Source organism: Chiloscyllium punctatum, chromosome 1 (assembly GCF_047496795.1).
Source record: "Chiloscyllium punctatum isolate Juve2018m chromosome 1, sChiPun1.3, whole genome shotgun sequence".
In the NCBI taxonomy this organism is placed as follows: domain Eukaryota; kingdom Metazoa; phylum Chordata; class Chondrichthyes; order Orectolobiformes; family Hemiscylliidae; genus Chiloscyllium; species Chiloscyllium punctatum.
Genome location: NC_092739.1, coordinates 158,365,063 through 158,389,142, shown reverse-complemented (window position 1 = coordinate 158,389,142; position 24,080 = coordinate 158,365,063). Strand labels below are relative to the sequence as shown.

Here is a 24,080-nt window from a genome sequence, read left to right as displayed (position 1 = left end):
AGTACTGAGCACTGAACCACCATGTCGTTCATTAGGCTGACCCTGGTTAGGGATGGACTATCTTATAAGGAGAGGTTGAATGGATTGGGCCTGCATTCACTGGAATGAGAGAGGTCCTCATTCAAACATATGAGCTTCTTACATTAACAGCTCGATGCAACAGGTTCATTCGTCTTGTGGGAGAGTCTAGGGTCAGAGGGCATAAGCTCTGAATAAGGAGCAGAATATTTAAAATAGGGATAAGGAGGATCTTTTTCTCTCAGAGAGTTATGAATCTGTGGAATTCTTTATCACAGAGGGCTGTCAAGGATGGGTCATTAAGCATCTTCAAGGCTGAGATGGACTCTTAAGAGAATCATGGGTTATGGGGAAAAGGCCAGGAAGTGGGGCTGTGGAGAATCAGTTCAACCGCAATCTAATTGAATGATGGAGCAGACTTGATGGGCTGATTGGCCTACTTTGGCTCCTTAAGTGAGTGGTCTTACTTTGTTCCTCATGATCGAGAATGTTACCATTTCTTCCCTCCGATTAGAAGCTGTTATCTTTGGGATGTTTATCGTGTTTTCTCCCATGAAGACCGAAGCAAAACATTGATTTAAATTATCTGCCATTTTCCAGGCCTCTCTGAATATTGAATGAATCTGAGATTTATTCTCCTTTTCCCCCAACAGACCCAGAGCCAACCTCCTACGAAGCAATGTTATCCCAGTTCCCAGTCACGAGAGTTCTTATTCTCCAGGTACTCCCATTAGCCTGGGCCTGGATTTGAGCTGAAAGCCAGGGACTAAAGTTACCAACCCTTCCAGGAGTGTTCTGGAGTTTCTGGAAATGTTTTCAACCAAAATAAAATTAGAAGTTTTGAAGAAAAGTAGGTACCTTGCTACACCTTCACAAGAAGGCAGCCATTTTGAACATCACTCAAATCACACCTCTCGTTGTCTATCTCTCTTCCACTTATTGATATTTTCACACTTTCCTTACATCCTTTCTAACCCACATGAATATTAATAGTCAAGGACTCTTCTATACCTGCTCATGGTTTGTTGCCTAACCTAGACTTCTTGCTTTGCATATATACCTTGGTTTCTGTGGTTCTGTTCGCTGAGCTGGGAATTTGTCTTGCAAACGTTTCATCCCCTGTCTAGGTGACATCCTCAGTGCTTGGGAGCCTCCTGTGAAGCGCTTCTGTGATGTTTCCTCCGGCATTTATAGTGGTTTGTCTCTGCTGCTTCCGGTTGTCAGTTCCAGCTGTCCGCTGCAGTGGCCGGTATATTGGGTCCAGGTTGATGTGTTTGTTGATTGAATCTGTGGATGAGTGCCATGCCTCTAGGAATTCCCTGGCTGTTCTCTGTTTGGCTTGCCCTATAATGGTAGTGTTGTCCCAGTCGAATTCATGTTGCTTGTCGTCTGTGTGTGTGGCTACTAAGGATAGCTGGTCGTGTCGTTTCGTGGCTAGTTGGTGTTCGTGTATACGGATCGTTAACTGTCTTCCTGTTTGTCTGATGTCGTGTTTTGTGCAGTCCTTGCATGGGATTTTGTACACTACATTGGTTTTGCTCATGTTGGGTATCGGGTCCTGTACAAAATCCCATACAAGGACTGCACAAAACACTACATCGGACAAACAGGAAGACAGTTAACGATCCGTATACACGAACACCAACTAGCTACGAAACGACATGACCAGCTATCCTTAGTAGCCACACACACAGACAACAAGCAACATGAATTCGATTGGGACAACACTACCATTATAGGGCAAGCTAAACAGAGAACAGCCAGGGAATTCCTAGAGGCATGGCACTCATCCACAGACTCTATCAACAAACACATCGACCTGGACCCAATATACCGGCCACTACAGCGGACAGCTCGAACTGACAACCGGAAGCGGCAGAGACAGGCCACTATAAATGCTGGAGGAAACAGCACAGAAGCGCTTCACAGGAGGCTCCCAAGCACTGAGGATGTCACCTAGACAGGGGACGAAATGTTTGCAAGACAAATTCCCAGCTCGGCGAACAGAACCACAACAACGAGCACCCGAGCTACAAATCTTCTCCCAAACTTTGAATACCTTGGTTTCTGTTTTATTAAGATATTTCCCCTCCATGTGATGAAGGCACATCACAGCTCTTCAAGAGAGTCTGAGTTGCTCCCTTCGATAGGCATGTTGTAGCCTGGAGCAATAGACAGTGATGATGCAGTCTCTAGTGTTCTTCTTGTGTCATGTGGGTTGGTGGGAGTGCATACTGGCGGGCAATTCTCATGACCAGTAACCCATTTCCACCCTCAGGGTTGAGGGTAGCAAGTGGTGGTATCCTCAGTGAATCCTGGTTGGGAGCAGTGATCCCTGCTGGATTTATTACACATTAATAACCCATAGTTCACAGGAGGAAACCAATGTCCAGGTGTGATTAGAGAATTCAGCGGACAGGCATCTAAGCTGGAGCACTCTGCTCTGCTCCCCTTTATAAATTTAAAAATCACACAACACCAGGTTATAGTCCAACAGGTCTATTTGGAGGCATTAGCTTTCAAAGTGCTGCTTATTCATCAGGTGAAGAAGCAGCACTTTGAAAGCTAGTGCCTCCAAACAAACCTGTTGGACCATAACCTGGTGTTGTGTGATTTTTAAGTTTGTCTACTCTAGTCCAACACAAGCACCTCCAAATTATAAATTATAGAATCATGAGATTGCACGTTGGGACCCATATGCTCCCTGCTCCCCCCCCCCCCCCCCCGCCCCACACCCAACCCCCCCCCCCCTCCTCCCCAACACACACACACAAAGAATATCCCAGCCAGTCCCATCCTATTCCCAAAGCCCTAAATTTACCAAGGCACCATTACAATGTTTGAAGGACATTTGGGTAAGTAAATAAATGGGAAATGTTTGGAGGGATATTGGCCAGGAGCAAACAGGTAGGGCTAGCTTAATTTGAAATTATGTTCAGTGTGGACTGGTGGGAATGAAGGGTCTGTTTCTGTGCTGTATCACTCTATGACTAACCCACCTAACCTGCACATCCTTGGACACCACAAGTCAATTTAGCATGGCCAATCCACCCATCCTGCACATCTTTGGACTGTGGGAGGAAACCAGAGGAAACCCAAACCAACACAAGGAGATCATGCAAACTCCTCGCAGACAACAACCCAAGGATAGAAGTGAACCAGCGTAACAGTGAGGTAACAGTGTTAACCACTGAGCTCTATACAACCCCATTATGTTAGCCAGTTTGCAGCCAATCCATCTCGGAACCCTCAGGGAGAGAATGTGCTCTCCCATTGTAGGAATTTTGGGTCAATACCAAGGTTCTTCACAACTCCCTTGTGGCTTTCTTAATTGCACTTTGAGCAGAAGGTATTTGGTACACTTTCCTTTATTGGTCAGAGCATTGAGTGTAGGAATTGGAAGGTCATGTTGTGGTTGTACAGGACATTGGTTAGACCACTTTTGGAATGCTGTGTGCCATTCTGGTCTTGCTGCTATCGGAAGGATGCTGTGAAACTTGAAATGGTTTGGAAAAAGATTTACAAGGATGTTGCCAGGGTTGGAGGATGTGAGCTATAGGAAAAGGCTAAATAGGCTCGGGCTATTTTCCCTGCAGAGGGTGAGAAATGGCCTTATAGGAGTTTATAATATCATGAGGGACATGGATAGGATAAATAAACAAGATCTTTACCCTGGGATGGGGAGTCCAGAAGTAGAAGACATAGGCTTAGGGTGGGTGGGGAAAAATTTAAAAGGGACCTAAGGGGCAACGTTTTCACACAGAGGGTGGTGCATATGGAATGAGCTGCCAGAGGAAGTGGTGGAGGCTGGTACAATTACAGCATTTAAAAGGCATCTGGGTGGGTATATGAATATGAAGGGTTTGGAGGGAAATGGGCCAAATGGTGGCAAACAGGACTACATTAATTTAGAATATCTGGTTGGCATGGACGAGTTTGTCTGAAGGATATGTTTACATGCTGTATGACTCTATGACTGTAAGTTGCTAGCCCTCCAGCACCTACTTATCTTAGTGTGAAACAATGACTGCCTTAAGATACAGTCACACATCAGAGCCAGGAGTGTGACATGCTAAAGTTTGGTGGGAGCATTGAGAAAGGGCAGAATGAACTCACAGATAAGATCTTAAACAAGATACAGGAACCGCGAGACCTGGGGTTGTACATGAACAAATCACTGAATGGAGTGGAAGTAGAAAAGACTTTTAAAAATAAAAGCATTTTAACATTTGGTTATATTCATCGAGGAATAGGGTATGAAAGACAAGCCATTAAAGAGCCTTTTTAAATCACAGGGTCGGCTACAATTGGAGTATTCTGTTCAGTTCCAGCCACCGTACTTTGAGAAGGTTACTGAAATGTTGGGAGTGGAGATTTACCAGAAAGGTACTGGGGATGTGGAAAGTCAGGATTGTTCTCATTAGAGTTGAGAAGGTTAAGGGAAGATTCAGTAAAGACGTTCAAAAAATTAATAGGGAAAACTTGTTTCCACTGGCAAGAGGGTCTGTAACCAGAGAAGAGAGGTTTAAGATAATTGGCAATACAATCAAAGGAGTGTTGTGGAAATGTGTGTCTTTTTTATAAGTTACAGAGCATTTTAAAAAAATATCTTGAATCCAGTTCCGAAAAAGTAAGGACATCTGTCGTAATAAAAGTGAAGCGTTGCGGATGCTGCAGAGCCAAAATAAAAACTTAGCAGAATGTTTCGAGTCCAGTGACTCTTCAGAACTCTGAAGAACATTCTGAATAGTGGACTTGAAACATTAACTCTGCTTCTCTCTCCAGAGATGCTGCCAGACCTGCTGAGATTCTCTGGCAATATCTATTTTTAAGTAACAAAATCTGTCAATCCTATCACCACATAACTCCAATCCTTTATTATCTGTTTGAACCTTAGTGACCCCCAGGAAAGTTGACAGTGCATGGATAAAAATCCCTAACATCTCCTCAGGGCAACGGGCTGACCTTGCCAGTATTGTTAACATCAGGTGGAGCATCAATGGGGAAAGTGCTGTCCTGGCTCAATGGTTTGAAGGGTCTGTTTCTGTCAGTGAATTTACTGATAAGTAGGGTGGATTGTCAAAACTTTTAAGCTGCACTCCTCAGGACAAATGTAAGGATGGCAAAAATGGTGTGATAATTTAAGATTTGACATTTTTGCATTTGCCTTGATGGGTGTAAGACGAGGAGCCTCATCAAGTCATCTTTCTTTTCAGGAGCACTCATGTCTCCTATAATTCTATCCTGGTCATTGCCGTCACTGGCACTCTGATGCTGCCTCTCCCCATACACCCAGATGGGTGGTAGTGCAGAATCGCTGGCCCTGGAGGAATACAGGTGAGAATCGGCACTTTCAGGAGCAGGCAGAGCTAAACCAAAAGTGGATGTTACCAGGGACGGGGGGAGCAAGTGAAAGGCAGTACACTTTAGACAGGTCCTGAGTTTTTACAGGGATTCGATAGGGACTCCATCTTTGTGAGACTGATTGACCCCAATCCTCATGGAAATCCTACATGGTGACAGCTCCTTCCATACTGCATGTAGCCGGTCTCCAGGTGGCCCCACCTACATTGTGAACATTGAGCAGTTATAGAATCATACAGCACAGAAACAGACCCTTCGCTCCAACTTGTCCAAGTTTTCCAAACTAAACTCGTCTCACCTGCCTGCGTTTGGCACGTATCCCTCAAATCCTCACTATCCATGTATTTGTCCAAATAGATTTTAAACGGTTTAACTGTACCTGCATCAACCACTTCCTCTGGCAGTTCATTCCACACACGAACCACCCGCTGCTTGAAAAACTTGACCCTCAGTTTCCTTTTAAATCTTTGTCCTTTCACCTTAAACCTATGCCACCTAATTTTGAAATCTCCCATCCTAGGGTAAAGATCGCCCTATCAATGCTCTCATGAATTTATAAACCTCTATAAGGTCACCTCTTAACCTCCTACACTCCAATGAAAAAAGTCCCAGCCTATTTTTATAACTCAAGCCCTCCATCCCCTGCAACATCCTGGTAAATCTTTTCTCAATCTTCCCCAATTTAATAATAACCTTCCTGGAGCATGGCAACCTGAACTGTACATGGTACTCCAAAGTTAGCTTCACCAATACAACCTCAACATGACATCCTAACTCCTACATACAACGGTCTAAGCAATGAAGGCAAGTGCACTAAACATCTTCTTAACCACCCTGTCTATCTGTAATGCAACTTTCAAAGCTCTACCTGAACCCTTGTGTCTCTCTATTGGACAATATTACCCAGGGCCCTATTATTAACTGTGTGAATCCTGCCCTTGTCTGTTTTACCAAAATGCAATACTAATCTTAAGGAGAACATCCCCACTGAGGGTGAGGGGAGAGATGGGTTCAAAGTCTACCCTGCTCGCCCACCAACTGGTCAATGCCAATTTCATCGGCCCCTTTCCTTGTGAAGTTACTTGCCTGACGTAACTGCCAACAAAAAGAGGGTGACGCGCTTTCAGAGTAAGCTGAATTAAAAGAAGACGCGGTGGCGGAATGCGGCAGCTGGTAGCTCACCTTGCAGGTTGTTCCCATTGGAGCCGGTGCAGGTAGGGGGCGGAGAGGCCTGAGGCCTAACGACAGGGGCAAAGGCGCTCTTCTGTTTCACTGCAGAGATCATATTGACAGGAGAGAATGAGAAAATGCCTGGGGTAGTGTTACCATTGGAAGACAGGGTGATGGAGGAAGCCGTCATGGGAGGACTGGACGGCACGACTGCAATAGAAGACAGATAGGAAGGGAATACACGTTAGCATTTATAGCGGTTTAGGGAAGCTGAGCTATAGATTGCCTCAGACTGCATAAGCGACATCTTTCCTCTCTGACCCATGTAATCCATTCTCCTCTCACTCAGACCACTCTTCCAGCTAGCTTTGAGAAGGCCGTTCAGTTCTGGGCGCCACATCTCAAGACACAGGCCCAAGGGAGCAATTGGACGGGATCGCTGGAACAGCACAGGGGCACTAAAAGAATTATCTATTGTACTCTCATAAGTTTGGAAGGTTGAGGGGTAGCTAAGAATGGGAGTCGGCCATTCAGCCCCTCATGGCGAAAGTGAGGACTGCAGATGCTGGAGGTTAGAGTCTACATTAGAGTGGAGCTGGAAAAGCACAGCAGGTCAGGCAACATCCGAGGAGCAGGAAAATCGACGTTTCGGGCAAAAGTTTCACATCATCTTTCCTGATGTAAGGCTTTTGCCTGAAACGTCGATTTTTCTGCTCCACATTCAGCCTCTCATGTCCATTCCGCCATTTAATGAGACCTGTGGCCTACCTCCAAACAGTTCAAAGGATTCATTTGGGAAGATGGATGGAAGTTGTTTCTGCTGAGAGGGTCGAGAATAGGATCACAGCATTTTAAAACCAGGGTTAAGACATCCGGGGAGAATTCAAAAGGTCTTATTTAGAGGTGCATGGATAAATAGACAAGGTCTTTTCCCTGGGGTGGAGTCCAGAACTAGACGGCATAATTTTAGGGTGAGAGGGGAAAGATTTAAAAGGGGCCTAAGGGGCAACTTTTTCACGCAGAGGGTGGTGCATGTATGGAATGAGCTGCCAGAGGATGTGGTGGAGGCTGGTACAATGACAACATTTAAAAGGCATCTGGATGGGGACATGAATAGGAAGGGTTTAGAGGGATTTGGGCCAAGTGCTGACAAATGGGACTAGATTGGGTTGGGATTTCTGGTTGGCATGGACAAGTTGGACCGAAGGGTCTGTTTCCATGCTGTACGTCTCTGTGACTCTGTGTAAAAGGTATTGGAAATTGCTACTCTCTCCTCACAAAATACATGGGGTCAAAGGAGTAATGTGGATCTCACAAAAATTGCAATTGTTAGGCTTCTCTTCTGGATACAGAACAGAAATTAGGATAGAGTTACAATTAGGGAGGGGACCTGAGGGACTAACTGGGTCCCTCCTGGCTTAATACTTTCCAGTTGATTGCACCATCTTCAATGGCATCAACACTGAAGCCAGGTCCCATACTTACTAAAGTAGGAGGATGGAAGGATGAGAGAGGGGATGTGGTGAGGTCAGAGCAACTCAGTAAATTGTCAGATGCCCAGCTGTAAACAGAGTCTGGGTCATTTCCAGTCCCTACGATTCAGTGACCCATTGCATGATGCATTCTCCATACTGGGCCATTCAATGATCTGGAAAAGATTTGTACATCTTCCCAGGGGTGTGGTAGATGCCGGTGCTGAAGGTGCAGTATGCTGTGTGAAGGGATGCAGGATGTTGAAAAGGGTTACAATCCAAGAAACCCCTGAGGAACAAAAGTTGGAGGTGATGCATGGGTCAGACAGGACCTAACAGCAAGATGGAACAAGCTTGTGGAACTGAATTACTCCACTGTTCCCACGTCCTTAACCAACTCCTACTGTTCCTTTAATCCCACTGTCTTCAGTTTTACTGACAATGTCACATATGATGCAAATTTCCGACAATAGGAACTTCCTTCTCAAAGGACATCATTGATTGTAGCTGCTTGAACCTGGGTTTAGTTTGAAACATGATGAAATTCGGAAAGACAAAATGTCATTCAGCCCATCTACATCCCCATCCCCATCTGGAACCCATACCCACACCTACCACAGTTTGCTTGGTTCAGAGATATGAGAAAGTGAAGATTGCAGATGCTGGAGATCAGAGTCAAGAGTGTGGTGCTGGAAAAGCACAGCTGGTCAAGCAGCATCCGAGGAGCAGGAAAATCGATGTTTCGAGCATAAGCTCTTCATCAGGAATGGGGGATTGGTCCAAGGGGGCTGAGAGATAAATGGGAGGGGGAGCTGAGGCTGGGAGGGTAGCTGGGAATGTAACAGGTCGATGACGGTGGGGGGTGAAGGTGATTGGTCAGAGGGGAGGGTGGAGTGGTTTGGTGGGAAGGATGATGGACAGATAGGACAGTTCAAGAGGGCAGTGCCGAGTTGGAAGTTTGGATCTGGGATAAGGTGGAGTGAGGTGAAATGGGGAAGCTGGTGAAAAAACATGTTGATCCTGTGCAGTTTGGGACACATGCACTAAACAACCCCCAACTGTGGCTGAACATTTTAACTCCCCCCTTCCACTCCACCAAGGACATGCAGGTCCTGGGCCACCTCCACCACCAAACTTTAGCTACCCAGTGCCTGGAGGAAGAATGTCTCATCTTTCGCCTTGGGACCCTCCAGCCACATGGGATCAATGTGGATTAAACCTGGGTTTAGTTTGAAACATGATGAAATTCGGAAAGTCAAAATGCCATTCAGCCCATCTACATCTGGAACCCATACCCACACCTACCACGGTTTGTTTGGTTCAGAGATAGGAGAAAGTGAAGATTGCACGTGACTCCAGAATCATAAATACATGTTGACTCTTAAGTTCGAGGACAGTTACGGATGGGCAACAAATACTGGCTGTTTGACCCCTATTATTTCTCCTCCTTGGTCAGTTCCACTCTCCCTGCTTTCGCCCTTGGCTATATCGTTCTTTCATCAAATATTTGCTAATGGTAAAATTCTTGGCAGTGCAGATGAACAGAGAGATCTCAGTGTCCAGGTGTATAAATCCCTGAAAGTTGTCACGCACGTTGATAGAGTTGTTAAGAAGGCATATGGTGTGTTGGTATTTATTGGTTGGGGGATTGAGTTTCGGAGCCACGAGGTCATGCTTCAGCTGTAGAAGACACTGGAAGGCCGCACCTGGAATATTGTGTACAGTTCTGGTCACCGCATTATAGGAAGGATGTGGAAGCTTTGGAAAGGGTTCAGAGGAGATTTACTAGGATGTTGCGTGGTATGGGAGGAAGGTCTTATGAGGAAAGGCTGAGGGATCTAAGGTTGTTGTCGTTGAAGAGAAGTTTGAGAGTGTCTTAATCGAGGCATATAAGATAATCAGAGGGTTAAATAGGGTGGACAGTGAGAGCCTTTTTCCTCGAATGGTGAAAGCTAACATGAGGTTACATAGTTTTAAATTGAGGGGTGATAAATTTAGGACAGATATCAGGGGTAGTTTCTTAACTCAGAAGGTAGTACGGGCGTGGAATGGTGTGCCTGCAATAGTAGTAGACTCTCCGAAATTAAGGGCATTTAAATGCGCATTGGATATAGATATGGATAATAATGGAATGGTGTAGGTTGGATGGGCATCAGCATATGTTCACATCGAGGGCTGAAGGGCCTGTACTGCGCTGTAATATTCTATGTTCTTTGCTACATTTCTCCAATCTTCTTTGAAGGAGAGTACTGAATCTGAATCCATTGCTCTTTCAGGAAGTCCATTTAACTTCACAACTCGTTGCCGAAAAGGTTTACATCTTCTCTCCAATTGTTTTGTCATTTTTCTTGAGTCGAAACCTCACCATTTCTCCTGACCCTGCAAACTACTTCTTCACATTTATTCTATTAAAACATACCAAAATTTCAATCACCTATCCTAAATTTCTGCTCAAACTTCTTTTCTGTAAGGACAACTACCCCAGCTTCTTCTGTTTCTTCACATAGTTGAAGTCTCTTTTCCCAAGTATCTATCCAGTAATTCTCATTTGTCCCCTGTCCGAGAGCTTGATGGTATGACAGGGGTATAGTAGCGCAGTAATAATGTGATCACAGTAGCCATCCAGACCCTCCCCCCAAGGGTAATGTTTTGGGAGAAAGGGTTTGAATCTTACTGTAGCAAATGCTAAAATTTGAGTTCAATAAAATCTGGAATGAAAAAAAGCTTAGGCAAATGGATGGAGCTTAAAAACAAGGAGGTAATACTTCAGCTGTACAGGGTGCTGGTGAGGCCACACCTGGAGTACTGTGTGCAGTTTTGGTCTCCTTACTTGAGAAAGGATGTACTGGCACTGGAGGGGTTGCAGAGGAGGTTCACTGGGTTGATTCCAGAGTTGAGAGGGTTGGCTTATGAGAAGAGATTGAGTAGCTTGGGTCTGTACTCATTGGAATTTAGAAGAATCATAGAATCCCTCCAGTGTGGAAACAGACCATTTGCCCAACAAGTCCAGGCTGACCCTCTGAAGAGTAACCCACCCAGATCCATTCCCCAACTCCATTGTTCTGCATTCCCCCTGATTAATGCACCTAACCTACACATCCCTGAACATGAAGGGCAAGTCAGCGTGGCCAATTCACCTGACCTGCACATTGTTGGATTGTGAGAGGAAACCAGAGCACCCGGAGGAAACCCACACAGACACCGAGAGAATGTGCAAACTCCATGCAAACAGTCGCCTGAGGCTGGAATCAAACCCAGGTCCCTGGTGCTGTGAAGCAGCAGTGCTAACCACTGAGCCATCGTGCCTCTCCAAGAATGAGGGGGGATCTTATAGGTACATATAAAACGATGAAGGGAGTAGTTAAGATAGAAGCAGAGAGGATGTTTCCATTGCCGGGTGAAACTAGAACTAGGAGACGTCACCTCAAAATAAGGGGGAGTAGATTTAGAACGGAGTTGAGGAGAAATTTCTCCACCCAAAGGGTTGTGAATCTGTGGAATTCCCTGCCCAGTGAAGCAGTTGAGACTACCTCGTTGAATATTTTTGAGACAAAGATCGATAGATTTTTGAACAGTGAAGGGATTAAGGGTTATGGTGAGAGGGGTTAGTGGAACTGAAGCCATGAAAAGATCAGCCATGATCTTGTTGAATGGTAGAGCAGGCTTGAGGGGCCAGACGGACTAGCCCTGCTCCCAGTTCTTATGTTGCCTAATGGTGACCCCGTACTGCTTGTTGTGAAGCTTCACCTGGGTCACTCATACCCTTTAGGGAAAGAAATCTACCATCCTTACCCGGTCTGGCAGATGTGTGACTCATAGCAATGATCCTTTGAAATGGCCAAGCAAACTGCTCAGTTCATTGGCAATAAATGTTGGCATTCGCATACTCAAATACCATGAATGTATGGTGCCCCTAATTCCTTCCTCATTTTCTCGAAGACTACTAGAGAGAGGCTGGCGAGGAATCTTTCCTGTTCTGCATCAGCTGCCATGGCCATGTTAGAAGGACTTACAATTGCCCCCGTGTCCACACGTGAACACACCTTCAGTAGCCCAGCAGGCTCCTGGATTGGGACTCGGGCTCAGGGACTCTGCACAAGACCTCCTAAACTTTTATTCTCTGTGAATAAAACTAAGGATTCTCTTTGCCTGTGCAAAGAGCTTTATTGATTTGTTGGGAATTGGTTTCGCTCAGTTGGCTGAGTTGTCGGTTTGCAGAGCAGTGTGATGCCAACAGCGTGGGTTCAATTCCCATTCCTGGTTTGAGGTTACCATGAAGGACTCTCCTTCTCAACCTCTTTCCGCACCTGAGGCCTGGTGTCCCTCAGATTAAATCACTACCAGTCGCTTCTCTCTAGTGAGAGAGCAGCCTGTATGGTCTCATAAGACGATGGAGACACAACAACTTGATTGACTTGTCCTGTCATTACCTGTGCCACCTCTAGGTGGTGTACCTCTAACCTGCAGACATTTTGTGCAAATGCATGTGGTGACATTTCTCACATTTCCATGGCTTTCCCTTATGAGGGCAAAGAGATCAATCAAACAGCACAGTGAGGCAAAAATTAACCTCTGCAATGGTTTGGTATCGACTTAATCTTGTTCATACCATGTCAAACCAATCAGGACTTGGGAAGCGGAGTCAGTTAGCTCACGTAGCTGGACAGCTAATTTGCAAAACAGGGTGACACCAACAGTGCAGGTCCCCACCAGGTGAGGTCAATATAAAGGTCCTGCCTTTCCACCTCAGTGATGACCCTAAGGTTAAACTCACCATCAGTTGTCCCTCCTTCCCTCTCATGAGAGATTGATGCGATGGTGACTTTAACATTTTACCTTCACAGATCAGGACAGCCCCAGGCTGGATCCCCTCCCCTCAATGGCATCATGGGTCAACCCACAGCAGGTGGACTGCAGCGGTTCAAAAAGGTAGCTCACTATCACCTTAACAAGAGGCAACTAGGGGCGGGCAATAAATGATGGCCCAACCAGTGACACCCACCTCCCACAAAATGAACAATAAAAGAAAGATTTGCAGCCCTCTCTCAAATACCTGACCTTAGCACAAAGCTAGGATGTTATGGGGCTATCATATCAAAGCTTCTCTCTCCCTCACGTGGCCTGCTTGTAGGAGAGCAATGGATGACATAGGTTGGTATGTGAGCAGGATAAGGGTGTGTCTAGTTAAAGGTGTTCAGCACAGCTGGCGTGAGGCAGGTTTTCTTCATAATCCCATCTCCACCCCCCTCAACCCCCTCCACCCAACCCCCCTGAAGTGCTACAGAAGGAGGCCATCCGATGCATTGTGTCTGGATCGCCTCTCAAAAGGCCTACCCTGCTAGTCTTATTCTCTAGCCCCATAGGCCGCTAAAATCATTAAATATATATCCAGCTCTCTTTTGAAACCTCCGATGCAATCCACCTCCACCACTCTCCCAGGCAGCACATTCCAAATCCTAACAACTCTCTGAGTGAGGATGTTTCTCACTCCTGGCTCTCATGCGGCCAATTTTGAAATTACTGACATACTAACTAGTGTGGACAGAATATCCTTCTTTACCCTGTCAGAATAATTCATAACTTGGAGCACCTCTATAAGGTCACCTCTTAAACTTCTCTGCTCTGAGGAGAATCAGGCCAAAATCTCTAATCTTTCCTTGTATCTAAAATCCCTCATTTCTGACATCATTCCAGTAAATCTCCTTTGCACTCTTTCAAGGGTTTTAACATCCTTTTTAAATAATGTGCCCAGAATTGAACACAAAACGCCAAATGTTGTCTAACCAATGATTTGTTGAGTTGTAGCATCACTTCCTTGCTTTTATACCTTATGCCTCTATTTATAAATCTAAGGATCCTATAAACCCTCTCCACAACTGGTTCAACTCGCCTGGTCACCTTCAGAGAATCATGTTGCTGGAAAAGCACAGCAGGTCAGGCAGCATCCAAGGAGCAGGAGAATCGACGTTTCAGGCATGAGCCCTTCTTCAGGAATCTTCAGGAATGGTTCCTGAAGAAGGGCTCATGCCCGAAACATCGATTCTCCTGCTCCTTGGATGCTGCCTGACCTGCTGCGCTTTTCCAGCAACACATTTTCAGCTCTGATCTCCAGCATCTGCAGTCCTCACTTTCTCCTTCAGAGAATCATGCACATGAACCCCAAGGTCCCTCTGCTCCTGCATTCCCCTCAGTGTTGTCCCATTGAGGCCTGCATTGTCTCTCCATATTTCTTCTACCAGAATGCCTTACCTCACATTTCTCTGCATTGAGATTCATCTGCCGGGTGTCTGCCCGTCTGGGTAACCTATGTCACTCAGCATCATCCTCATGATTCACTATTCTCCCTGGCTTAGTACCATCTGCAAGTCCTGGTTTGAGGTCTTCTGGATCATAAGTGAATGATCAAGGAGTCACTCCCAGGCCTGTTTCCCACCCAGGAATGAGTCACAGAGTCGTAGAGTTATACAGCAGTAGACACACCCTTTGGTCCAGACTCATTTGCACTGACCAGATATTCTATACTGATCTAGTCCCATTTGCCAGCATTTGGCCCATATCCCTCCAAACCCTTCCTATTCACGTACCCATCCAGATGCCTTTTAAATGTTGCAATTGTATCAGCCTCCACCACTTCCTCTAGCAGCTCATTCTATATGTGCACTACCCTCTGCCTGAAAACGTTGCCCCTTAGATCCCTTTTAAATCTTTCCCCTTTCACCTTAAACCTATGCCCTCTAGATTTGGACTCCCCTACCCTGGGGAAGAAGACTTTGTCTATTTACCCTATCCATGCTCTTCATGATTTTAGAAACCTCTATAAGGTCACCCCTCAGCCTCCAACCCTCCAGGGAAAACAGCCCCAGCCTGTTCAGCCTCCCCCCCCATAGCTCAACCCCTCCAACCCTGGCAACATCCTTAGAAATCTTTTCTGAACCCTTTCCAGTTTAACATAATTCCTACGCAGGGACACCAGAATTGAATGTAGTTTTCTAAACGTGGCCTCACCAATGTCTTCAGGAAAGAAATAGGAGTGAATTAGGGGCAAGAAGACAGAAAATGTCACAAGGCCTTACTCACTCCCAGACTAGCTGACATCCAGTTCAACATTTGCACTCCAGGATCCTTCTTCAAAAGGAATGTGATAAAGGAGGGAAGGGTTCAAGAATAAGAGAGGGAAAGAGTGGACTGATGGTATCACAAATTGTAAATGACACAACAGCAGTGGTGTATCGCAGGTTTCAGTGGGTTGCTGTGCATTAATGTGGAATGTGACTACAATATGCTCATGCTTCACAATCAATAAGAAGGTGAGATTGAGGGGAATTTGGAAACCGGGCCAATGGTGTGAATTGCATCAAGTGTGTGCTAAATGTCTCACTCCTGATAGCCTACAAATTGGGGGGATGTTGGGGGAGAGAGAGAGTCATTTAACAACCGGTGCCGATATCACTCCCCTCAAATCCATCACCCCAAATCAAAACTCACTCTCCCAGTGCCCTCTATCCTTCCACAAACAGTTGTAAGCCAGACAAGGAACACTAATGTGGTCTGCAGCCCTCAGGGTTCAATGGTAGAGCTCTGGAAAACTTACTGGCATAAGGAGAGTTGGCAGCGGATCCATTCAGGAAGCTCGGAGAGCCCGGTATTCCCAAGTTGGACATCCCAGTATTCCCATACCCATTCATGCTGCTGGTGTTGTAGCTGGGCTGCTGGGGGGTGGAGCTGGTCACATACCCTCGGGGGGAGACGCTGTTGGTGTTGCGGGTGTAACCTGTATGGTGGGAGGAGAAAGACAAAGAAACAGTGAATTAGAGTCAAAATGTTGGAAAGAGTCACAAGGCCTGACTCACTCCCAGGCTAGCTGACATCCGGTTCAGCATCTGCACTCTGCTTGATTAAGGAGTGTGATAAAGAAGGCCAAGAGTAAGAGAGGGCACAGAAGAAAGCCATTCGACCCATCGCCAGCCAAAGCAGATCCAGCCAGCCTCACCCCCTTCTGGCCCTGATGTTTACTACACCTCAAATACAATGTGGCACACCATGCTTTCAGTCAGTCACTGCCAGCTCCCAAATTATTCAACTGTCCCCAATCCTTCCAGCAAGAACTTGTCATTCCTTCGCTGTTCACAGAAAGAGAGATTTCCCAGTCAGTTTGTCTGGGCCCCACATAGTTTTCTTGACCTCAATTAAATTCTCCCTCAGCCTCTTCTGTTCCAAAGAAAGCAATACAAGCCTATTCTGACTTTCCTGAGAGTGAAAATTCTCCTATTCCTAGTGAACCCCCTACTGTAGTGCTCCAGCATTATTGTTTGCCCCTTTAATGCAGTGACCAAGACTCCATGTACTCCATGATGTTTACTACACCTCAAATACAATGTGGCACACCATGTACTCCCCGAACTATGATCCCACGAGTCTGTTATATAGTTCCAGCACAACCTCCTCATTCTTATCCTTTACATCTCATCTAACAAAGGAAATTCCAATGCACGCAGGGCCAGCCCAACGTAGACATATACACACTGCTTTTTAAAATAATTAATTCATGGGACGTGGATGTTGCTGGCTAAATCAGCATTTATTGCTCATCCTTAATTTCCCAGAAGGCCATTCAGTGACCATCACATTGCTGTGGGTTTGGAGTCACAAGTAGGCCAGACCAGGCAAGGACGGCAGATTCCTTCCCTAATGGGCATTAGTAAACCAGATGGGCTTTTCCCCAGACAATTGACACATGGTCACCATTGGACTCTTAATCCAAGATTAATTCTCTTAATTCAAATTCCACCATGGCAGGATTTAAACCCAGGTCCCCCGAACATTACTTGGGTCTCTGGGTTAACAGTCTAGAGATAACAATACCATTAGGCCATCAGACTGTCTCCTGATAGAGCTTGTTATTATGTCTAACTAGCTAATGCAAGTTTTATCCCTTGCAAACATTCAATAAACATGACGAGATTGACATTGGGAATGAAGAGATATTGGAGGTCTAGGCATACAAATCTCCAGGTCCAGATGAATTGTATCCTAGGTGGCTTGGGAGGTGAGAAAGGAAATTTCCAGTGTTCTGACTCAAATTTTCAATTCCTCTCTTGCCACAGAGGAGGTGCCTGAGGACTGGAGGATACCTAATGTGGTTGCATATTGCATGAAGGGTGTTAGAGATAGACCAGGGAATGACTGACCAGTGAGTGTCACATCAGTGGAGGGGAACAGAGAAAATTCTGTAGGAGAGAATTAATCTCCACTTGGGACTATTAGGGATGGTCAGCATGGCTTTTCAGGGTCAGGTCCTGTCTAATAAATTTGATGGATTATTTTTCAAGGTGGTGACCAGGGATGTCAAAGAGAGTTAATGTAGTTTATATGGAGTTCAGCAAAGCCTTTGATGAGGTCCCACATGGGAGACTGATAAGGAAAATATAAGCATGTGGGACATGGGGAGATTTGACAAGATGGATCCAAAATAGGCTTAGTGGTAAGAGGTAAAGGGTGGTGGCATAAGGCTATTTGTGTGACTGTAGGCTGGCGTCCAATGGAATATCAAAGAGTCAATCCAACTGACAGCAGCAGAAGGAAGCGACTAAGGAGGATCCTGGGAAAAGTCAGTTCGCTCACCACGACTGAGAGTAAATGGTGCAGACCTGATGCTCAACAGGAAGAAACACATCCAACAGAGGGTGGTAGTGAGAAGTGACTGAGGAGAATTCTGGGAGAAGTTTATCTTTTATTCCCTTCACTGTCAGGACAGATTACTATCAGGTGCTGGGAATATGGTTCAGAGGAACCAGGGCATGTGCAAAATCTTGGAAGGACTGTATCATCAGGGTGAGGTAGAAACTGGAACACTACTCTCTCTCCATTGTGGGTAAAAACCTGGTCATCAGGTACGAATCACTCTCTCTGTTGTACGTGGTGCAGGTCTGGCCCATTCCCCAGTGTGCTATTCCATTTCATTTACAGCTGGAGGTCTAAGATGAACTATGTCCGCAGGGACACCATGTATAAGCTCTGGATAAAGGGAGAGGAATATACCTAATGTGCGCAGCAGCATCAAGCTGTGCATAGATCCTCGGTACGTAAACGCCAGTGTTGTGAAGGATGGAGCTGGACTTGCTGCTGCAGAATGCTCCAAATAGTTGGACCATTCCATATCAACAGTCCTTTGTGGTGAAATTTGCAAAGAAAAGCACATTTGACCAGCAGTTCATCACGAAGTGGTCAGCATGTAGTGTCCTCGAGACCCTGCAGGAAAAGGGGAGGATGGATGCTGTCGAGCGGCTCCCGGAGCAGACTGTCCAAGTCATTTGGCAGAATGCCTCATCACCAGAACTTTTCAAGACATCGCTTGGCTGGTGGTGAGAAAGGGATCCTGTGAGATCCTTTATGTATGCCTGGTCTCTCTGCATCACCGCATGCTGCCCTCGAAGTAGAGACTGTCACACACCTCCTTCTGGAATGTGACTTTGCAAAGGAAGCCTGGAGAAAGATGCAGTGGTTTTTGTGGAGGCTAGTTCCAAGCAGCTCTGTGACATGACACTCTGTGCTCTATGGTCTGTTCCCCGGACGCACATTGAGACAAACACTAACTGCGCCTGGAGGACTCGGTGAAAGATGCTCTTTGGTCTGCACGAAACTTGTTGGTCTTCCAGAACAAGGAATTGACCCTGACTGAACGTTGCAGACTGGCACACTCCAAGGTCCAGGACTATGTGCTGAGGGACACACTAATGCTTGGGGCAGCAGCCGTCAAGGCGCAGTGGGGAAAGAGCACTGCCTGAGCTCTTTCTGCCACAGTTAGACAGTGTCCCGTCAGTTACCATTCAATTGCATGTAAATATAATCTTGAGCAAGTAAGAAATGCCTTTGATTTGTTTGCTGGATAGAGTCAAAGTCCAATGATTGCTTGTTCCTTCTAATGCTACTGCACAGAACCGAGCTGCTTTTGTAACTATGTATGTATATAAAGGTAATTTTATGAATAAAGTTTTGTTTGAAATAAAAAAAGAGATCTTTCCTCGTCTGTAAATCCAATGGTTACTCGTGGGCTAGAAATGGTAGTTAGTGGAGTGGTATGTCTTCCTGTGAGATGTGGGAAATCAGAGAGATGTTAAAGGCCCTGATAATTCTGTCTGCAGGATGTGTGTCCACCTGCAGCTCCCCCCAGATCACATGGGTTAGTCGGAGTTGGAGTTAGACCCACTCTCGAGCATACAAGAGGCAGGAAGTTTTTTTAAAACATAGATCAGGGTTTCAGGGATGTGGTTTCAGTTGGAGAGATGGGTGACTGTCAGGAGGGGGAAGTAGGCAGTGCAGGAGTCCCCTGTGGCCATTCCCCTCACACACAGGGGCATCGTTTTGGATACTGTTGGCAGGGGAATGGCCTCTGAGGGGAAAGCAGTACCCAGATCTAAAACAGGGAGGGTCAAAGTGTAGGACAGCAGTAATGAGAAGGGAGTAGTAATATATCCAGGGACACAGATAGGCATTACTGTGGCCACTGTGTACAATAGCATAGGAAGGAACAAACATTGGATTTTGACTTGATCCAGCAAACAAACCAAAGGCATTTCTCACTTGCACAAGATTACATTTACATGCAATCAAATGGGAACTGACTGGACCCCATTTAACTGTGGCAGAGAGAGCTCAGGATGGTGTGTTGCCTCCCTGGTGCCAGGATCAAGAATCTCTCTCAGTGGGCATGGGATATTCTGAATGGGGAGGGTCGTGGTCCATTCTAGTACTGACAACATCGGCAAGAAGTCAAAACGTGTGGTGCTGGAAAAGCACAGCCGGTCAGGCAGCATCCGAGCAGCAGGAGTGTCGACTTTTCAAGCATGAGCTCTTCATCGGGAGTGTCTTCATTCTCCATGTCTTCATGTCTCCGTGGCTGTGCTTTTCCAGCACCACATTTATTGAATCTGATCTCCAGCATCTGCAGTCCTTACTTTCTCCAACATCGGCCAGAAGAGCGATGAGGTTCTACATGTGGAATTTAGTGAGTTAGGTGGAAAGTTAAAAAAAGTAGAACCTTTCGGGTTGTAATCTGAGAATTACCCCCTGTGCCATGTGCTAGTAAGGCTAGAAATAGGAAAGTCATCCAGTCAGATGTATGGCTAAAGGGCTGGTGTAGGAGAGAGGGCTTCATGTATGTGGATCATTGAGATCTCTTCCAGGGCAGTTGGGACCTGTACAGGAAGGACAGGTTGCACCTAAACTCCAGGGGCATTTATATCCTGGCAGGGAAAATTATTTGTGCCCCTCAGGAGGGTTTAAATTCATGTGGCAGGGGATGGGAACCAGAGCAGGACATCATTGTGTGGAGTGACTGAGGAGAAGGTCAATATTAAGTCAAGTAACTCGAACAAGACAGGGCCAGGTTAATGAATACAGCTGGAGTGGAGGGCTGAAGTTTATTTACTTTAATGCAAGGAGTACAACAGGTAAAGCAGGTGAGCTTAGAGTCTGGATTACCAAATGGAACATTGGAGCCATTGCAGAAACTTGGTTGGGAGAAAGGCTGGACTGGCAGCTCAATGTTCCAGGGTTTAGGTGTTTCTGGCTTGATACAGAGAGATGTAAAAGTGCTTGAGGAGAATGTCACAGCTGTACCAAGAGAGGACATTTTGGAGGGTCCGTTCTGCAATGCAATATGGGTAAAACTCAGGAGTGGAGCAATCACCATGGTGGATTACACCATCAACCTCCCAATAGCCAGCAGGAGATAAAAGAACAAATATGTAAGTAGATCATGGAAAAATGTAAAAGCAATTTTTTTTGTAGATTGTTGTGGACAATTTTAACTTCTCCAATATTAACTGGGACTCCCTCAATGCCAGGGGCAGAATTTGTTGGATGTTTCAAGAAAGCAGATAGTCCAAGAAAGAAAAGGGCCATATTAGACCTTGTATGAGGGAACGAAGTTTCCGTGGGGACCATTTTGGGAACAGTGATCATAACTTTGTAAGTTTTAAAAAAATGGCTTGGTCAGATAGACATGTGGCAGATGGAACTTAACCCTGAAAAGTGTGAGGTGATGCACCAGACAAAGGAGAAGTCAATGAATGGCAGGACACTAGGAAGCTCAGAGGAGTAGAGGGACTTTGGGACACTTGTCCACAGATTTCTGAAGATGGTAGCACAGGTTAATACGGCCTCTGGCACAGTTGTATTTATCAGTCACAACATACATTTTAAGAGCAGGAATGTTACGTTGGAGCTTGACAGAATTTTGATTAGGCAGTTCTGGTCACCCCATTGAAATGATATGATTCTATTGGCAGGGTGCATTAATGGTCAAGACATTAACGTAGGAGGCATGTGATCAGTAAGTTCAAAGATGGGACAAAATTGGTGTTGTGGTAACCGGAAGGAGAAAGGCCTTAGACTACAGGATCGGCTGGTTAGAGAGGCTGAACAATGATAGATGAAATTTAATCCTGAAACGGGTGATACATTTTGGGAGGAGTAACAATTCAAGGGAAAGGATGTTGCCTGGGTTGGAGGGTGTGAGCTATAAGGAGAGGCTGAATAGCCTGGGGCTGTATTCCCTGGAGCGTCGGAGGCTGAGGGGGGACCTTATAGAGGTTTATAAAATCATGAGGAGCATGAATAGGGTAAATAGACCAGATCTTTTCCTTGGGGTGGGGGAATCCAGAGGGCATAAGTTTAGGGTGAGAGAGGAAAGATTTAAAAGGGACCTAAGGAGCAATGTTTTCACACAGAGCGTGGTGCATTTATGGAATGAGCTGCCAGAGGAAGTGATAGAGGCTGATACAATTACAACATTTAAAAGGCATCAGGATGGTATATGAATAGGAAGGGTTTGGAGGAATATGGGCCAAGTGCTGGCAAATGGGAATTGATTAGGTTAGGATATCTGGTCAACATGGACGAGTTGGAGCGATGGGTCTGTTTCCTCTATGACTCTGTGACTCCTTGACATTGAGTGGTTGTACCCTCAAAAATACAGAGGATCAGAGGTGGATATGTTGACACACGTTTGAAGGCAGCAGGACAGGTAGATAAGGTGGTTGCCTCTAAGGATACTTGGCTTTTGGTCAAGGTACTGTATATAAACGCAAAGAGGTTATGTTGGCGCTGTTTATAGTGATCGTTAATCCACAGCTCGAGTACTGTGTGCAGTTCTCGTCACCTCACTACAGGAAAGACTGAAGGGTTTGAAAAAGCTTTCACCATGATGATGCATGCAATGGAGCATTTCAGCTATGAAGTGAGGCTGGGTAGGCTTGAGCCGTGTTCCTTCGAACAGAGAAGTCTCAGGGGATGATATTATTGAGATGCACAAAGTTCTGAGGAACATAGAGCAGATAGGGATAAACCTTTCCCCTTATCAGCGGGCTGAATATTCAGGGGGCACAGTTTAAAGCTAAAGAGTGGGGATTCAGAGGGGATTGTTTTCCCTGAGAGGGTGGTGGGTGTGTGGAACTCAATAGCTGAAAAGGTGATAGAGGTGGGAACACTCAAGACGTTTAAGAAGTATTTGGGTGAGCACTTATGTCAAACCATCCAAAGCTACAGGCCAAGTGCTAGCAAACAAGATTTGAATAGATATTGACCGGTGAAGTATGATGGGTCAAAGGGTTTTTTTGCTTCATGTAAAACACTATGACTCCATTAATTTTCACACAGCAATATTGGCCAGATGATCCCCAGTTTTTTTGGGGGGGGCCGTGGGGAGGGGGGGGGGGGGGGGAGGTGGGTGGAGGAGGTGGTTGTGACTGGTTGTTGAGGGACAAGTAGTGGACAGAGCACTGAGAGAAACCCCCACTCTTCCTGAAGACAGTGCCCTGGGATTTTCTCCATCCACCCAAGAGGGCAGGTAGAGTCAAACCTTAATGTCTCTGTTGAAAGATGGCACCTCTCATAGTGCAGTACTCCCTTGTATGCAACTTGGATTTCACACAGACGGCTCTCTTTTGATGTGGAAGTCATAACAACAATGATTTTTAAAAATCGCCAAAAATCTGAGGGTAAGCCACACAGTAACGGATCTCTGGGAGCAAATGATTTACGCTGAGATTAATGGCTACCTGCGAGTGAACTACATCGAGTAATGGATACCTGGCAGCGAGTTCAAGAGATTAATGGGCACTTGTTGATGCATCATGTGCTGTCAATATGAATTAGGCTTTCACATAATGACAGATTTACATCAGCAATTTGTGTAATCGTCTGATTTTCTTTGTAATCAGGTTCAAAACTCAGTGTTGGGTCAGTCTGATTCTGACATTCCCTCAACGAGGGAGTGTGTAAGTGTCTCCAGGTAGAGTTCATGACTTGCAGCCACTCAACGTGTGTTACGGAAATCAAACACAAATTCCTGAGAGTTTGGGAAGCAAAATGTGCAAACATAGGATTGTGGGGTTGATGGGGCTCTTATATAAAGGAAGTCAAAAGCTGGATCTGATAGAGGCCTCAAGAATTTTGAAGGCGATTGACAGGGTAGATGCAAAGAAAATGTTACCAGTTATGGATGTTGGTGTGGGAAGCGAGTCCAACATTGTCATAAATATAATGTAGGCACTAACTAATCTAATGGCATTCAGGAGGGATGTGGATGACTTGCCTAGATGGGTGCAGCTCCAACAACACTCAAGAAGCTTGACATCATCCAGGACAAAGCGGCCTGCTTGATTGGTACCACATCCACAAGCATCCCCTCCCCCACCACCAATGCTCAGTAGCAGCAATGTGTATTAAGTACAAGATGCACTATAAAAATTCACCAAAGATCCTCAAGCAGCACCTTCCAAACTCATGACCACTTCCATCTAGAAAGACAAGGGCAGCAGATAGACAAATGTATTAAGGGATATGGGCCAAAGGGAGGTAAATGGAGTTAGGCCACAGCTCAGCCAGGATCTGACTGAATGGCATAACAGGCTCAAGGGGCTGAATGACCTACTCCTGTTCCAATGTTCTTATGGACATGTTGGGCCAAATGGCCCGATTCTTTGCTGTGTGTATTTTGTAGCTCATCTCAGCGGAGAATTCTCTATGTAACACTAATCACCCTGTGATGTGAAG

At 45.7% G+C, this 24,080-nt stretch overlaps 1 protein-coding gene across 8 annotated transcripts in view; it reads right to left on the bottom strand.

Annotated features, from left to right (window-relative positions):
* LOC140481361 (transcription factor COE3-like) overlaps positions 1–24,080 on the bottom strand; it is a 485,497-nt gene that overhangs the window by 16,611 nt on the left and 444,806 nt on the right. For 3 of the 8 annotated variants that reach the window (XM_072577432.1, XM_072577442.1, XM_072577451.1), the window contains exons 14-15: positions 15,616–15,795; positions 6,565–6,762 (exon numbers count right to left, since the gene is read on the bottom strand). In XM_072577432.1, the coding sequence (XP_072433533.1) occupies positions 6,565–6,762; positions 15,616–15,795 (378 nt within the window). The remainder of the gene's footprint in view (positions 1–6,564; positions 6,763–15,615; positions 15,796–24,080) is intronic. The other 5 variants (XM_072577459.1, XM_072577468.1, XM_072577493.1 and 2 more) reach the window with 2 other exon arrangements.